The following is an 18,432-nucleotide window of genomic DNA, read 5'->3' as shown; positions in this document are numbered from 1 at the left end:
GGAAGGTGCTAGGGGGCAGGAATGATGGTGGAATGAGTTAGACTTCATTACCCTAAGTACATGTATAAGACATGAATGGTGTGAAATTACTTTCTGTACAACCAGTGTCTTGAAAAATTGTGCTAAATATGAAATGAATTGCATTCTGCCATCATGTATAACAAATCAGAATTAAAAAAAAAAAAAGATCTGAAGTGGTTGGGTTACTAGAGCCTTAACCTAATCAGTCCATCAATTCACTTGAATGGATTAAGGGATTGGTAGCCATAGGTAGGTAGGGTATGGCTGGAGGAGGTAGGTTGTGGTGGGTGTGCCTTTGGGGTTAATATTTTGTCCCTGGTGAGCTGAGAGCTTTCTCTGCTTCTTGGTGGCCATGTTCTGAACTGCTTTCCACGGTCACTACTTTCACCGTGACTTTCTGCCTTACCTCAGGCTCTGAGGAATGGAGTTGGCCATCTGTGGACTGAAACCTCTGAAACTGTGAGCTCCAGATAAACTTTTCCTCCTTTAAAATGGTTCTTATCAGGTCTTTTGATCACAGCAGCAAAAAAGCTGACTCAAACAGTAAGTCACTTTAATTACTGAGGTGTCCTAAAGCAATCCTTACTATGCATTATTAAAAACAATATTTCAAAAATTTAGATATGAAAACATTATAGACTCATGAAGGTTCTTTAATTTAATCGAAAGAATGTCATTGAAATGGCAGATTTCATATATTTAAAAGCTGGCTGGGAAATATGTTGCTTTTAGATTCTAGCAGAGAAGAGATTTTTGAAAGGTTTGTTAGGTTAATAGGTAAGGTGAACATCTTTTCTATTTGGCAAGCAGAAATATTGGATTCTAAAACCATTTCACAGGAAGAAAGTGTGAATTAATAACAACATAATATTTTTATAATTTAGGACATTTTTTTTTTTTTTTTGTGTGGTGCTGGGGCTTGAACCCAGGACTTTGTGCATGCGCGAGGCAAGCACTCTATCAACTGAGATGTATCCCCAGCCCAGTTTGGGGAATTTTTATTGACTAAGAATAATACTGTGTAATGTGTTTTAATGCTTTTATGTTAAAACTCCTCCCCTCTTTTTTTTTCTTCTCTTAAGTTCTTCACCAAAGGACATGGATGAAAGTGAAAGCAGCCAGTCCCTGATGACAAGCAGCCAGTATCCTAAAGAAGCAGTAAGAAAACGCCAAAATTCAGTTCCAAATTCTGGAGGAAGTAATTTTTCTAGGAAAAGCTTCAAGCTGGATTACAGACTAGAGGAAGATGTAACTAAGTCAAAAAAAGGAAAAGATGGTAGATTTGTTAACCCTTGGCCAACATGGAAAAACCTCTCTATTTCAAATGTTCTCAGATGGCTGATAATGGAGAAGGATCACAGCAGTGTTCCATGTTCCAAAGAGGTAGCACTTGTCTTTTCAAAGTCCTTTGTACTCTTAATTCATATATTACTAAGCTTTGCTATGAGTGGTACACTCAAGTTAGTTAATTGCTCTATCCTATGATAAGGCAGAGTGCTAGGTTTTGGGCGAACAAAGTAAATAGCGTAACCTGTGCTCACAGGTTCCTAGTTCAGCAGGAGAGTACACATGGATAATCACCTCTGATCTGGAGTGCTTTAGAGGTATAGCAAAGAAAGTGATTAATTTTGACTTAGTGGGGTTAGATAGGACTTCACTGAAGAGATGTCTGTTTGCACTGGGCCTAAATAGCTAAGAAGTCTTTTGACAGTGGTTTTCCAGGTAGAGGGTGGCAAGAACAAGATCATGAAGGTGAGAAAGTGTATGATGTATTCTAGAAAGTAGTTACCTGGCAAGTTTGGAATGTGGATTATGAGCAGTAAGTAAGACATGGATGGCATAGAGTGGATGGCTTTTAATCCTTGGATAAGACTTCCAGAACTGAAAAAGAAATCTTCAGATGATGTTTCCAGACCTTTGAAACTTGACTGTAGACTACTGGTCTTTAAATACACTAGCCTTACTTAGGATGAAATTTATTAACATTTAGCATAGAGATTATTAGATGAGTAGGGTATACTTTATTCATAAATATGAATGGCAACGGTTGGTGGTTCTCAGGTATAGGAGCATATTTTTCTCCCTTCTCCTTGCTTAAGTTATCTGCATGCCTCCCATCAGCCTCCTCCCCGCATATCTATATCTAGAGATACACATGTGCGTGCGCACACAACACACACACACACACACACACACAAACACATGTTCCATTCCTGTGTTGCTAGTAATGGAACCCAGAGACTTTACCTACTATGCAAGTAAGTGCTGGGCCACTGAACTATATGTCCCCAGCCCAAAAATACTGTGTTTTAGCACCTTATTAGAATTAGGCATGAAAGCTTATTTTCTGCTTTGAGGTTGGGAAAAAGGGACAAGTAAGATATTTCTCCCCCCACGTGAACCCTATCTAAGAGAGAACATGGAATCAAGCTGTGAAGAAGATTAGGGCAGAGGGTCAGGACATATAAGCTATACATTGGGGTAATTTTTCCTGGCTTTTGAGCCACAGCTTCTAATAATAGTACTTTCAGTTTTGTTTTATTTCTAAGAGCAAATGACCTCATGAAGGTGAAATATCTCTCTCTATTCTAATGATTTAAGAGGTATTTGAGAAACTTGGTTGAATCTTGAGGACTCACCGAGCCAGTGGTTCTTGAGCTCTTTTGGATGCTGGCTTTTTTTGAGAAGCCGATGAAAGCCATGGACCATCTTCTTAGAAAAATAAACACATGTACATTATTAGCACATTGCCTGTTTGTGTAATTTTACAGTTTTTATGGGTCTTGTCAAGCCCATTCATTCACTCATTTATTTAGCTAGCATTACTGAGCAGCAGCTATGTGCTGGGCACCTTGTATTATGTGTTAGAAACAGAGCCACAGAAAAAGCAGAAAGACATGCTGGCTTTCTTGGACCTTAGGTTTAGTGAAATAGACAATAAACAAAATATATAAGTAAATTGTGTGGTATATTGAAACATGGTAAGTGCAATGGAGAATAACAAAACAGAAGGAAGTTAGAGTTGCATTCTTTAATGATGTAAAAGGTTTATTCTTTGGTCTTTAAGTTAGGATATTTAAAAAAAATGCCAAAGGAGGCTTCATGTCTCTAAGTGTGCACCTTAAAAACAAATTCGGTGTCATATAAGAGAGAAAAAACACTTTTGCACTATTTCAACTTAGTTTTGTTTCTGATCTCTTTTATTTCTGTCTTGTTTCCTCCTTGTTTTCAGTCAAAGCCCAGAACTAGGTCAAATTCATGTTGACCTCTCATATTTCTGGAATAACCATAACTCTTTGTTTAAACTCTTTAAATAAATTGCTGAAATGATTAACTTTTGCTGGCTCCCAAATGTGAGAGAGCTCTGCGTTTTCCAGAAAATCAACATGAAGAAGTGTGTGCAAAAGACCTGCTTCATATGGTTGGGTAGACTCAGAATTCAGATTTCTAGAAATTTGGAAGCTAGCATTTAGTAAGTAAACCATAACTAAAAAAAAATTTTTTTTTGGAAAGAGAATAATATGATGTATATGGGATAATTATATACCATGCGATTTTATCATCCTCTATTGTTTATTTATTTAGTTATATTAATAAGAAAATGTTTTGGAAGAAGCATATAATTAAAGTATACATTAACTGATAGGTCTAAATAAAATGAAAGTGGGTCATAAGCAGAGCTGCATAATTTAGTTGCCTGGTCAGAAGCAGGGTCTCTTTCCTTGGGCCTGATATTTGTCTCTGCTGGTGGTTTAGCACAGCATGCCAGTTCACAGCTGGACACTGTTCAGATGCTATCATTGCTTTGTGCTATTGTTGGCTCAGTGACCTTGTCTGATTTTTATTGTTGATCACAGTCACTGATAGTGTGGGGAAATGAGACTATTGGAGAATTTCAAAGTGGGAGGGAGGCAGGCACTTCCTGGGTTTCATTAGTTGGAGGAAGCTGGCCTAATTGGTTACTACTACAGAGGTAAACACAGGACATCTGATTGGAGTCTGAGAAACCCAGATCAGGCTGCCACAGCATCAGGAGTTCAGGAACCGGGGTTAGGTTTAGGAGTCTTACTGACTGTGTGACCTTATTTATATCATAGTCCCTCAAGGAATTCTGTGATAGTTTGGCTCTTAAATGTCTCTCCAAGTCCCACATATTAAAGACTTAGTCTCCAGCTTGGCACTATTGGGAGGTGGTGGATCCAACATTTTGTTGCTGTTGGAGATTGAATCCAAGGCCTGGTGCAGAGGAAGCACTCTACCTCTGAGCTACATCACTAGCCCTTTAAAAAATCTTATTTTGAGGGACTAGGGTCGTGGCTCAGTGGTAGAGCACTCGCCTAGCATTCGAGCACCACATAAAAAATAAACAAAACAAAGGTATTGTGTTCAACTACAACTAAAAAAAAATATTAAAAAAATCTTATTTTGATATAGGTTCTCCCATAGTTGCTCATGGTAGCCTTGAACTTGCGATCATCCTGCCTCAGCCTCCTAGGTAGCTGGGATTATAGATGTGCTCCATCATGCTTAGTAGTAGTGGAATCTTTAAGAGGTGGAGCCTAGCACAGTGGGGTCCAGTCATTGGGAGCATGCTCACAAAGGGGATTGTGGGACCCTGATCTCTTCTTCCTTTTTCTTTTCTTCCCAGCCAGGAGGTGAGGGATTTTTGTGGAGTATTCCCTACCATGGTGTGTTGCCTTGCCACAGGCCCATAAAAAAATCGGGCTATTAAATCATGGACTGAAAATCCCAAACTACGAGCCAAAATAAATCTTTTTTTCTTTATAAGTTGATTTAGCTCAGATATTTATTATAGTAATGGAAAGCTGACCAACACAAACTTCATCTTTTTTTCCTATAAAGTGACAATAAACTAGAGTGGGTCACTAGTCTTGTTTTGAGGTTCACATGATACATGAAATTATTTTGAAAATATAATGAATTCTTAGATGTATGACATTGAGGAATAGGATGCCCTTTGGAAAAAAGGTAATATTCAAATTATACTATAGGTATACATGTACAGATGCTTTTTAATTTTTAGCAAGAAAAAAAAAGTACGTATAGTTTTTAAAAAGACATAGTACTGAAAGGCTTATAAGGAAAATGTCAGTCCTCTAACTAGCCCCTGCCACCAGTTCTGCTCCTCAAAGGCAACAGTTTTCAGTGCTTTTAAATTGTTTCCTCTGGAGTTTACCTTCTTGTTTCAAAGGAAAAAGAATATATGCCTTTTCTTGGCATTTTCTGATACTGACTTCTACCCTGGATATCAGAGTAACTCGATCTCTTCTGCTACATAGATATATTCTATTTTTTTTTTTTTTAAGATGAGATCTTGCCATGTTGCCCAGGCTTGCCTCAAACTCCTGAGCTCAAGCGATCCTTTTGCTTCAGCCTCTTGACTATTTGGGGACTTTAGGCCTAACTCTATTTTTTTGTTTTTGATAGATAATGCTTGTTCATCTTTATAGAATACAGTGTGATATTTTAGAATACTTAGGTTATCCATCCTAGCAAACATTTATCAATTCTTTGTGATGAAAACATTCAAAATCCTCCTCTCTAGTTCTTTTGATTTCTACAATATAACATCATTAACTCTGATTACCTTTCTGATTTCACTGGTAACATTTTTGTCATTGTATTGATATTTTTCATTGATGAAAATAATGTAAACTTTGGCCATGTCTCCTTTCTTATATGCTTTTTTTCACCCTGATATTAGTAATACCTCTTTTTTTCAACTGCTTGACTTCCTGAGTATTTATGATTACTATTTTATTGCTTTCTGTGACTTCCCAATGTAGTTTCCCTGAGGAAAAGACCCTCGGTGGTCTTCCAGCACCCTTTCTACAACCCAATCCCTTTTCCACATGCTTTTTCAAACTCTAGTGATTAGGGTAGAAAGTAAAAGATGATATTTTTTTTTTCCTTTGGAATCTCAACATAGATTCCATGTCTTTGAGTCTTATGGGATAGTAGTGCTAGAGAGCAAGTTCTTAAAAATAAGTTACTCTTGTGTGATGGGACTGGAAACTACACACCATGAAGGAAGGAACATGAAGAAAAGCGTTCCTGTTAGTTCAGCTCTCCTGTCGCCTCTTTACCTCCTTTTGAAATAGCTTTGTTGAGATATAACTCACATACCATGTAATCAACTCATTTAAAATCCACAGTTCAGTGGTTTTTAGTATATTCACAGAGTTGTGCAATAATCACCGTAATTTTTATTTATCTCCCGAAGAAACCTATTGTCAACCCTAAAAGAAACCCATGCCCTGAGTCATCCCTGTCCAGTTCCCTTACCCTCCCTTGTGCCCTGGGAACAGCTGATCTATTTTCTGTCTCTCTGGACTTGCCTGTTCTGGATATGTCACATACATGGAATCATCCAGCATGTGGGCCTTTGTGACTGGCTTTATTTAGCATTTTATCTTTTAATACTTTTTAAAAATCATTTTAATACCTTTAGACAGTAAGTCAAAGCTACCAGCTTTTAGAGCAGAAAAAAAACAACAACCAGTTTTCAGGGTATTTTGTTATAGGAGATTTTAATGTACTGTTTAAAGACAGTGTTACTTAAAACATTTTCAATAGTTTTGTTAACATAATCTGGGCTGCACATATTTAAAATGTATAATTTGATCAGTTTTGACATACATATGTGTGTGTGCTTGTGTATGTATTTTTATATGTATGTACACACACATACACAAATACCTAGAGCACTTGGGGATGAGGGATCACGACAATTAAGATAAGGAACATATCCATTATTCCCAAGTGTTTTCTTTTGATCTTTTGTACTCCATCTCTACTTATTCTCCCCCACTTGATCCCTAAGCTGTTACTTTAAAAACAAACAAACAAAAATAGACTGTATTAAGTGAGATCAAGTGTGAAAGTATGGTGGAGGGAAGCAGTAAACATGGAGACCAGCAGGGAGATCTTGTGCGAGTGCTGTTAACTAGTTCTTCTTCTGTTCTGTGAAAATGGAGACATTTCAGTTGGCTGTGGTGGCGCATGCCTATAATCCCAGTGGCTCAGGAGGCTGAGGCAGGAGGATCACAAACTGAAGGCCAGCCTCAGTGTCTTAGTGAAGCCCTAGTAAGACTCTGTCTCAGAGTAAAAAATTTAAAAAGGGCTGGAGATGAGGCTCAGTTGTTGAGCACCCTTGGGTTCAATCCCTGGTACTGGGAAACTAAAAAGGAGACAGTTCACAATACTTACTTCTAGTGTCTTGTCTTGGTCAGTATTAAATTAAAAAAAAAAAATTATGGGCTGGGATTGTGGCTCAGTGGTAGAGTGCTCGCCTAGCACGGGCGGGACCTGGGTTTGATCCTCAGCACCTCATAAAAATAAAGGCGTTGTGTTCATCTACACCTAAAAATAAGTAAATAAATATTTTTAAAAATCTATGAAGCAAATAGTATTGAGCATATAGAAACTCCATAAATGGTAGCTGTTGTTAATGTTATTTTATACTAAAGTGTTTGATATATTAGATACTTCATCCTCATCATCATTCCAGGACTGGTATGATGCCTAACTTTTGGTAGGCCCTCAACTTTTATTCATTTCTCTATCTCCTCAGTTCTTGATAAATATGGCATTTGTTATTCTCTTTACCAGATTTGATAACTGATTGAAAAATTGACATTCATTCATCCAACACATTTTATTTTGAGTACATGCTATGTGGAAATCACCAAACCAGGCACTGTGAATGATTTCAAGCTGCATAAGAGATGGAATGAATCTTGTCTACATATAACGAAAACATCCAGAGGAAATGTGTGGACAGAGAGGCATGGATGTTGAGAGGCAGGAATGAGTGCTTCTAGGATCTGAGACCCAGGAATGGTCTCAGGAAGGATGTGCAATTTGATTATGACTTCAAAGGGATGAGAGGGGAAGAAAACTTAACTGGAGAAATGGAATCAGTACCACACAGGGTTCTTAAACTCAGTCCAAGAGTGGTGAGTGGTTCTGTGTAGGTGGGACATAGTATATGCAGAGGAGTAGTGTGGATCAGCTGATGAGCTGGCCTGGGCAGTGCTGAGCTCAGGAGGTGGGATGGGCTTTGTCAGGTGGAGAGCCATGGAAGATGTTTTGGTGGTGGAAGGGTTGTGCCTTGAGTAGACTGTTCTTGAGGACTGTTTGGCTCTTGTGTGTGGACTGAGTTGACAGGAAGATAGTTGAATAATTGAGAGAGCTTTGAAGTGTCTGGATGTTACTTAAGATCCTAAGTAGGTTGTGGCTTTGCAGAATTCAAGAGACTGATAAGATGGGTGGTGATTGGTTATCAGAGTTTAGGCTTGCTTGCTTTTAGCACTTATGGTATGCCAGCCACTGCTAATTCAGGTCTTTGTGTGTTCAGTTATTATACCTGTTTTGCATTGAGGAGACTAAGACTTGGGCTGGGGATGTGGCTCAAGTGGTAGAGGGCTCGCCTGGCATGTGTGCTGCCCAGGTTCGATCCTCAGCATCACATACAAAACAAAGATGTTGTGTCTGCTGATAACTAAAAAATAAATATTGGAATTCTCTCTCTCTCTCTCTCTCTCTCTCTCTCTCTCTCTCCCTCCCTCCCTCCCTCCCTCCCTCCCTCCCTCCCTCCCTCTCCCACTCTCTCTTTAAAAAAAAAAAAAGACTTGGACTGACTAAGAGAAATCTTTTTATGTCTTCCTCCTGTGCTGCTGCTTCTCTTCCATTTAGATGGTTCTGGTAATTTCTCAGTTTTCCTTCACTCGCATCTCCCATCTTCTCTCTTGTCCAAGCCCACTGCTGTCTCTTTTATTAGGTCTTCATCTCTTCAAAACACAACAATGTTGGGATACTTTTCAGGTCATCATTAGACTCTAGCATTGCTGAAACATAAATGAGGTCATGTCTTTGTGTCTGCATGTATAAAAAGATGCTTCTTCATTGTCTGTGGGTGGAGTGGGGGAGGCTCTTAGTGTAGTCTTATCCCTTAGATAGATTTGGTTTGTTCCCTGCCCCCAGGCGCCATGTTCCTGTTTGGCTCTGTGTCTTTGCATGGTTAGCTTCTTCCTTTTCTCTCCATCATGAATTTCTCATCATTCTTCAGCACTCACACAGATCACTGCATCTGTGATGCCACTGGCAAGTGGGCTCTTTATTCCTTCTTCTTAGGCTACAGCGCATCATATTTTATTTAATTACTTATCTCACACCACAGTTTTCAAAACTGTTTTGAGGCAAACTTATAAAAATGCACGTAGCAGTGAAAAATGAATGAGCATATAAGAGCAAATAGACTACTAGGGTAGAAAAATAAAGCCAAGAAAAAGTATGGAACTACATTCCATCACGCCCTTCAGATTTTGCTTTAAACTTCCTGGTCACAGCAAAGGGGAAAGAAACATGAAATGTTACGTCTCCCAGTGACCGTCAGATGAGATAGGCAGTTGCTCCAGAGAAGAGCTTTGCCGGTCACTGAGAATCGGGCTGTGTCTGGGGTCAGTGGGAAGGTGGAGGTGGCACAAGTCTTCAGCATGCATGGCAGGATCCAAGAAGCAGCTTCCCAGAGACCCCGATGCTTCTGTATGGCAGGACACCAGGTCACAGTTCAGTAAAAGCAGTTTTATAAAAGCCAGGACTGATGGTAGGCCACAGGTTTTTGTTGGTCAGTCTTAATCCAAATATAAAATGTCATGTAGCCAAAGGAACAATACTTACCACACTTTTGATGTATATTTATTTACCACCCCCTGCCAGACGGTCATCTTGTCACAGGCAGTGATCATATTTCTCTAAGGTTTGATCAGTGGGTAAGGAAAGGAAGAACATTGATGAATGAGATTTGTCCAGGAATCATCATGGTGCTCCACACTGAATCATAGGAGCTCAAAAAGTTGGGTTCGTATCTGCCATCCAAGAGCTACAAATAAGTCATCATCAGCTTTCTTTACTATTTTAGACATAGACCTGCTTCTGAGGCCGTTTTCAGCACCAAGTACATCAGCTGAGTGAAGCAAGATAACTACATCCCAGCCAGTCTGCTTCCGAGATTCAACAGAAAGCCTCTAAAATAACTTAATTTAGCTTAATTTAGTTTAATTTTACCTTTGCCTGTTGCATTTAGGACTAAGAAGATAATAATCTGAATATATTATTCTGATCAAAAAAGAAGTTAAATATGCATTTTCAAGAGAAAAGCAAAAATAGCAAATTCATTCATTGAAAATGTCAGTTGTTCCAAAATAGACCTTCTGGGCCCGGATAATATAATACCTTTCTTTTTCTCACTGCTGCTTTGTGTTTCTTTGTATACATAGGAACTTGACAAAGAACTCCCAGTGCTTCAACCATATTTTGTCAATGACCCTGGAGAAGCTGGAGTGAGGGAAGCTGGCTTAAGAGTCACATGGCTGGGACACGCCACGCTGATGGTGGAAATGGACGAACTCATATTTCTCACAGATCCTATCTTCAGCTCTCGTGCTTCTCCATCGCAGTACATGGGTCCAAAGCGATTCCGTTGTCCCCCATGCACAATAAATGAACTCCCCCGAATAGATGCAGTCCTCATCAGCCACAACCACTATGACCACCTGGACTACAGTTCTGTCATTGCTTTGAATGAGCAATTTGGTAATGAGTTGAGATGGTTTGTGCCTTTGGGTCTCCTCGACTGGATGCAAAAATGTGGCTGTGAGAACGTGATTGAGCTGGACTGGTGGGAGGAGAATTGTGTCCCTGGCCACGACAAGGTCACCTTTGTCTTTACACCTTCCCAGCACTGGTGTAAAAGGACCCTAATGGATGACAACAAGGTTCTCTGGGGAAGCTGGTCTGTCTTGGGGCCTTGGAATCGATTTTTTTTTGCTGGAGATACTGGTTATTGCCCTGCTTTTGAAGAGATAGGAAAAAGGTTTGGACCTTTTGACCTTGCTGCTATTCCCATCGGAGCTTATGAACCAAGGTTTGTAAATTTCCAAAGAAAACACTTCGGCTGCATGATAAGTTTAGAAATTTAAAGGATATGATTTTTGTGAAACTATGTAATGGTGAGCTTTGTTATACATTGATGGGCTTTGTGGGTCAAATTCAGTTAGATATTATTAAATTTCAAATATTTTAATCATAGGATAGCCTTTATGTAATTATTCCAAATCAAGAAGGACCAGGGCGTAAAGAAATAACATACCTCATGCGAAGTTCATGTACCATTCCAACTAAAGCCAGCAATTGTAAGCCAGCAATCAAACCTAACTCTTGTTCTTTCTTTCACATGGAATATTCTTTCTTTTTATAATTACTTTTCACTCCATGATTGGAACGCACCAATCCCTTGTCCTATAGCTCTCCTGAGTGGAGCAGAGAGAAAGCCAGAGCTGGCCTGTGGCATTTCAGCCTTTTAGTCTGCGCTAAAGTGTGTGTGGTCATGACGTCACACTGCTCTCCGCTCACCCTTCAGCCACTGTGTCCTCATCACTTACTTCCAGAGCAGCTCTCGGCCACATATGGCTGGAGACCTAGGAGAACATCTGCATTTTCCTTAACACTGTATGTTTAGGGAAAAGAGAAGTGATTTCAGAGAATTCAGTTAGATTTCAGTCAATTCTGATTTTATATATAGTAAAGAGAAAACAAATACTGATAGTAACAAAGTAAGGGCTAATTTAAATTTTTTTATTTAAAAAATGATTTTTTTGCATTTTACAGTGCTTGCATACATGGGTACAACTGCATTTTATTTAGGTGATCCAACAAATAGAACATCTAGTGTTTCTCTGACACATAGATGGAATATATGAATCTTATCTTTTGTTTCCATCTGGTTTTGTTGAACTTATTTGTTAACCTTTTAAGTTCACTAACTCCATTTTTCCCTATCTTTATTAACATTTATTTTTCCCTTTTATGTTTTTTTTTTGCTAGTTTACTTAATTTGGTGGCTAGATTTTAATGTTTTAGTGCCTGATAATTATTAAAATTATCATAAATCAATATTAGTGCTTGAATTTCACTTCTCCACTTAAATAATTCTAGTTATAATGAAGCCTCTGAAAATATCAATCTGTGTTTTTTTTAAGAACTGTTCTAATCAATTTAAAAAAAAAAATCTTATAGTTGTTGATGGAGAGCATGCCTTTATTTATTTTTATGTGGTGCTGAGGACTGGACCAAGTGCCTCACACATGCTAGGCAAGCACTCTGCTACTGAGCTACAGCCCCAGCCTGGTTTAATCAATTTTGTGTAATAATGATCTTTACTCAGTACATGTTCTTAAAATAACTGAATATTTCTAATTTGTAATTATGAGAGTAAGTCTTCATAAATAGCAATGTACATATTAGATATGTGCTTGTGTTGATAAACCAAACCATATACACATTTACCTACTTCTTCCTTCCTGCTTGCATTGGGCCATGTTTATTTCTAAGACAGGAGAAGGGCAGGGAAGATGTTATTTGCTGTAGAGAGTTAAATGTGGCAGCCTATTCTGGGTAGTTCATTTCTCTGATCAGTACTAACAGTTTCAGAAATAAAGTATCCATTCAACAAACTTGAGAGTGCTCTACAAACGTGATATGATTACAAAAACGACTTTCAGTCATGTGCTGGGAATGCTTCGTCCTTACTTTTGAGATCTCTTGTCACCAAGTCTGTTGGGATTTAAAATTTTAATTGTTTCATCGTAGTCAAAAATTTAAACTTATTTCAGATAGACATTAGAATAGAAAGGAATTTCTATCCCTTTCATTTGCAGTAGGATCTTTCAAAAAATCAATAAAGACGCACCCCCCCCAAAACTGTTTTCATCTTGCCCTGAATTCTGTGCCAGGAGATATGGCAGAACAGTGCTTCTGTAATCTTCTGTTGGGGAGAACACAGTGGCTTTGTTTTGGGGCTCTCTTAGGACCTAGCAACTGCTGGCGGTAAATAACACCCTTTGGCTATTACAGATGGATGGATTCCTACATGATGTTCCCTGAACTGCAGAAGCACCTGTGCTGAATCCAGGCTCATTAGTTTTTCGGTAGCATTAGTAGGCCCTGGTGGATCAGGTAGACAGTGTTGTTATTCCTCCACCAAACTGATGGCTTGAAAAGCAAAAGGTTTGCTTGTAGATAATATGTTTTTTCCTAATATAGTAATTTTTTTTTTCCTGAAAGTTGATTTTTGTCAACTGTACTTTTCTGGGAGAATTTTATGGAATAGCTAGTATGCTTCATGCTTTTATAAACATTGTTTTTGTTAATCCTTGTAATAACCTTTACCCAGAATAGGTCTAAATTTATACTTAACAAACAAGGAAATGGAAGTTCAGAGAATTAGAAGGGACCTTCTAAAGGCCTTCCAGGAACTGCAAGAGCTGGAATTCACAGCCAGGCCTGCCTCCTGCCTGGGTCCTTGTTCTTTGCAACCTTTCAGTGCTTCTGCATTATCTCGAATCATTCGTCCATTACGCAGGCCTCCCTTCTTGTGAAACCAAACACCTCAATGTTCAGTTTTATGAAATTTAGATAAAATATCTTGAATACTAATGGGATTTTATTTTTTACTCCTGCTGTTTAAATTTTATACACTTATTTTTGTTTACTTTTCACTTCAGCAAGTTTAAAAGAAATTTGTTTTCATAGGCTATCCAGATTCTTTTGCCATTTGAATTTTGGTTTTCAGTTCTTTACTCATTATTCAGTTTCTTTGGGTCATATCCAGGATTTCAAAATATCTACTTTTTAAAATAATAAGTCATGTCTTCAGAATGTATCATCAGTAAAATAAGGATATACATGAAATAAAAGTTTACTGTTCAGAGAGGAGTTTTGAGATTCATGTATTGTGTAGCAATTTGTACAAGAAAGATGTTTGCTTTGTTTCTTTTCCTCCAGCAGAAAAGTACTGAGTGGAGTTGTTTTTGTTTTTTTGGTACTGGGAATTGAACCCAGGAGCACTGGGTCACACCGCTGCCCTTTTTTTTTTACTTAAGAGTCTTGCTAAGTTGCTGGGGCTGGCTTTGAACTTGAGATCCTCCTGTTTCAGCCTCCTGAGCTGATTACAGGCTGGTATGCACCACTATGCCCGGCTAGAATTGTTTTTGCCTACTGTGATTTTTTTTTTTTTCCTGTTCAGAATCTTTTTGTTAATTTTTTTTTTTTTTTTAAACAATTAAGCTTTGACCTCCAGGCTTGGTTTCTGGCTCATTCTGTTTGTGTTGCTTATGTTCTATACCAGCAGTTTTCAACTTTGATTACATATTGAACTTATTTGGGAGACTTTTGAAAATGTTAATGCTCATGTCCCACCCAGAACAATCAAAACAGAAGCACTGAGGGCACAGGCTGAGTAGCAGTACTTACTTAAAGTTCCTTTGTAAGTCCAGGGCCTGATAAGTGGTTGAGGTACCACTAGTGTATGTTGCTGATTCTTTTGGCAGTTTAGCCCAATTCTTAGGTGTACTAATTAAAAATCAAGTGAAGAATAGGGAGGCAAAGTCAGAATACCCAAACTGAGATGATTCTTATTTCTCAAACAACCCACAGGTCTGCATGGAGTCTTAAAGTCTGATTAGATAAAGCAAAAATTAGAATCCAGAGTGTATTTGAAGACCAGAATTAATAAATTGCTGTGTTTTATCAGGTGGTTTATGAAATACCAGCATGTAGACCCAGAAGAAGCTGTCAGGATTCACATCGATGTTCAAACAAAGAAATCTGTGGCAATTCACTGGGGAACTTTTGCCTTAGCAAATGAGGTGAGTTTGATCATGATAAAAATAACTTTGATGATGTGTGTGACCACTGATGGGATTCAGGCATCACTGTCTCCTAGCAATGCTTTCAGAAACAGACTATGGAGTCAGACCCTTTGCAGTCATCACAATCATGACATGAATTAGGGTGTTAAACCTTATGAATCAGTAAAACAATATTCACATACAGTGAAAAACCCTTGTTGCAAGTTATTTTTTTCGGACTACTAATCATTGTAGTTAATGAAGCATGTGTTTGTATAACCAAAAATCTGTGTACATAGAGTGGGGAGTAGAAAAATGAACCATCATGTCTCCCCCCCTCAAGGCAGCTTCCATTCCTGTGGAATATAGAAGATGTATACGTGATACAGATATTGGAAGGGGAAATGGCTGTAATGTGGGACAGATTCATTGGTCTCAGAAAATCATGGGTGATCCTCAATAATCAGAATAGCATGGAAAAATGACATTTGAACTTGCTTATGAGAAGGCAAGAGGAAGTTATTTCCAGAGGGGGATCAAGGGCACAGCATAGGCCTGGAGGCAGCAAGTACAGGGAATGCTGAGGAACCTTTAAGCAGGACAGTAGATGGCATGAAGGGCAATGGGAGAAGTCAGGCTAGACTGACATTGTGGAATCTTCTAGAAATATGTTGTCATATTTGGTTTAGTGTCTGCTGTGTACCAGGCGTTGGGGTAACTGGTTTTTTTCCTACACTAAACCACAAGAGCTGATTTTTTTTTCCTTAAGGGAGCTGAACCCTAGAACTCTGCTGTTAACATGGATTCTGGGATCAAGGAGGGATAGCTTAAAACTTTTTATTCTTTTCTGGATCCAAGCCTGCCCTAAGGAAACTTTAGAAAGGGATGGATGGAATGTGGCTTCTCTTTACTTTCTGTGGCATCTTCCATATCCTCGGGCCTCTCTGCAGGTACCCACGGTTTCTTGCTGGTTTTGGCTCTCCCCAGTACCATTTCTGGCCTGCCTTCTTCCTGGATACATCTTGTTTCAAAATTTCTTAGTACCTTGATTGCTTGTTTCCCACCCCCTCAATCAGAATTCCCAATCCTGAGTCATGATGTAGCTACTCTTAGCCATGCTGTCAGGGGATGGAATAGAATGAGTGAATAAATGAATAACTTTGTGGGGTACAGAGGATGAATGAATGAGGAAGGAAGAGAGAGGAGTTTCATATACCATTTATAATAGGTATCACTGTCTTAGATGAAGTTATAGTATTTTATTAAACCTGGGCAAAGAAATGAATCAAGATTAACTCCTAGACTTTTAGCTTGAGTGATTGGGTAGGCAGTTGTGATCTTCATTGATACATGGGCAAGATAAGAAGAGGATCAAAACCTCAGTCTGCGATTTATTGTGTTAGTCACATATCTGTGATTGGCACAGTTGGGTGTGGTGGCATATGTCTGTGAACCCAGAGACTCCAGAGACTGACGCAGGAGTTTGAGGCCAGCCTCAGCAACTTAGTGAGACTCTGTCTCAGTAAATAAAAAGTATCCGGACTGGGTGTGGTGGTGCATACCTCTAATTCCAGCAACTTGGGAGGCTAAGGCTTGAGGATTCCAAGTTCAAGGCTATCCTTAGCAATTTTGTGAGGTCCTAAGCAACTTAGTGAGACCCAATGTCAAAAAGCAAAAAGGGCTGGGATGTGGCTCAGTTATTAAGTGCCCCTGAGTTAAATCCTAGTACCCAACAAAAGTGTTGGATATAGCTCAGTGGTATAGCACCCTTGGGTTCAGCACCCCAGTACTGAGAAAAAGAAGAAAAAAATAATTATTGTGTTATTCAGCCTTCATGTGTTATTCCTGTTATAAATCTAACCTCCATCTTTATTTATTAATGAAACATATAATAAAAACTCATAGCTTTTAATCCTTTGAAAGTTGTTCACAGTTAGGGCTGGGGCTGTGGCTCAGTGGCAAAGCACTTGCCTTGCACATGTGAGGCACTGGGTTCGACCCTCAGCACCACATAAAAATAAATAAAATAAAGATATGGAAAAAAAAAGATTAAATCCTAAAAAAAAGATAGTTGTTCACATTTTGATGTTAGTTGAATAACACTAGACAAACATGAGTTTATTAAATTATAAAGTAGATGAGATTAAAAAATTTCATATATAGCAACATCCAGTTTACCTAAAATATGGTATGTGGATTTCCTAGAACATGTGTTTAAGCCTCAAAACATTAAATCATTAGTTTTGATGGAAACAGACTTCAAGTATTATATAATATGTAAGTTAGCTTTCTAGTTGACCAGGGTCTTGACTGTAGAAGATTCTAATAGGGATCCCTTTTAGAACTTAGTTGTTGTCTAGGACTGCTTGCCTTTCCTTTATCGAATCCAGAATGCTGGGAACTCTGCTTTCCCTACAATCTCACTGATCTCTGATTTACCACCTTGCTGTTTGCCCCTATGGCTGTAGGGCATTTTTATCTCCTTTGTGGACTAAAGTGCTTGGATTAGGAGACTGTTATCAGTTACTCAGAAGGCTTTTTTTACCTAATTCCAGGGTTATCTTCTAGATGGTTGAAATAGATAAGAATTAACCTATGAAAAAACTCAGAACAATATTGCTAAACCTAGGCAGATTAAAGGCAAAGGATCTACTCCCAGCTAAAACATCAAAATCCACACTAAATCTACATACTACATCATGTGCCACACTAAAGTTATATATAGCTTAATAAATAAATTATCAGTGTAAAGTGATGGTGTATATGTATTGTTGGGGTGAAAAGAATTTAACAAAAGTAGTTATTTTTCAATGAAAGAATTTTATCATTTTGAAATATTTTCTAAAAAATTGCAAGGGAAATTTCTTGATTTAGGTTATTATTTAGTTAAATTCTATTGGCAATATATTAGTGATCTCCTTTCTATATGTATAAAATAGACTAAAAGTGGGTTCCTGTTTGGGGCCATCCATTAATTGGTTATCTTCAGTAGTCAGTGGAAAGATATTCGTAACCCTTTAAAGAGAGTCATACATGAACAAGTGAGCAAGGGGGGAATATTGCATATGCATTTTAAGCCTCAAGAAATGTTTTGTGGCTTTCCTTGTTTGTCACTGGCTGTCCCTTCTTAGTCTCTCTTGGTAGCTTCTCATCTCCCTCCCCCTAAACATTGAGGGCTGCAGGTATTAGTCCTTGGACCTCTTCTTTTCTAATTGTTTTCTCCTTTAAGGATCTCATCCAGCCTTGTGGCTTTAAGTACCATCTACCTGCTGTGCCTCTCTAGCTCATATCCCTCCTTCCTCCACCATCATCCACATTTATATATCTATAGTTGTCTCTTGACATCCCCCCCTTGGGTCTGAAACTAAACTTTCTGATCTTCCTTCAAACTTCTTTTACATCTCAGTAAATGGCAACTCTATCTGCCCAGTTATTTAGGCTAAAATCTGAACGTCTCTTTCTCACATCCTTCTCCTGGTACCCCCTCCCCACCCTGCCTACATACAATCAACTTAACATTAGACTGTATTCAGAATTTGACCACTTCTTACCTCCTTCATTGCTACCACTCTGCTCCTTACATCTGCTTAACACTATAGAGGGCAGTGACCTTTAGAACTCGAATCAGATTATGATACTCCTTTTTTCACACCTTTTCTAATTGAAGTTAACAGGTCTGATGGTTGGGGGGAAAGCCTTA

At 38.5% G+C, this 18,432-nt stretch overlaps 1 protein-coding gene across 4 annotated transcripts in view; it reads left to right on the top strand.

Annotated features, from left to right (window-relative positions):
- Positions 1-18,432, top strand: part of Napepld (N-acyl phosphatidylethanolamine phospholipase D) — a 39,502-nt gene that overhangs the window by 15,134 nt on the left and 5,936 nt on the right. For 3 of the 4 annotated variants that reach the window (XM_046464081.2, XM_046464082.2, XM_046464083.2), the window contains exons 2-4: positions 1,104-1,404; positions 10,323-10,969; positions 14,636-14,750. In XM_046464081.2, the coding sequence (XP_046320037.2) occupies positions 1,120-1,404; positions 10,323-10,969; positions 14,636-14,750 (1,047 nt within the window). In that variant the 5' untranslated portion in view covers positions 1,104-1,119. Of the gene's footprint in view, positions 1-432; positions 565-1,103; positions 1,405-10,322; positions 10,970-14,635; positions 14,751-18,432 lie in introns of all 4 variants that reach the window. The other variant, XM_058585500.1, reaches the window with a different exon arrangement.

Source organism: Marmota monax, unplaced genomic scaffold, assembly GCF_021218885.2.
Source record: "Marmota monax isolate L192 unplaced genomic scaffold, Marmota_monax_Labrador192_F-V1.1 WCK01_AAM20220418_F8-fsc00065, whole genome shotgun sequence".
NCBI classification, from domain to species: Eukaryota; Metazoa; Chordata; class Mammalia; order Rodentia; family Sciuridae; genus Marmota; species Marmota monax.
This window is presented reverse-complemented; position numbering and strand designations above follow the sequence as displayed.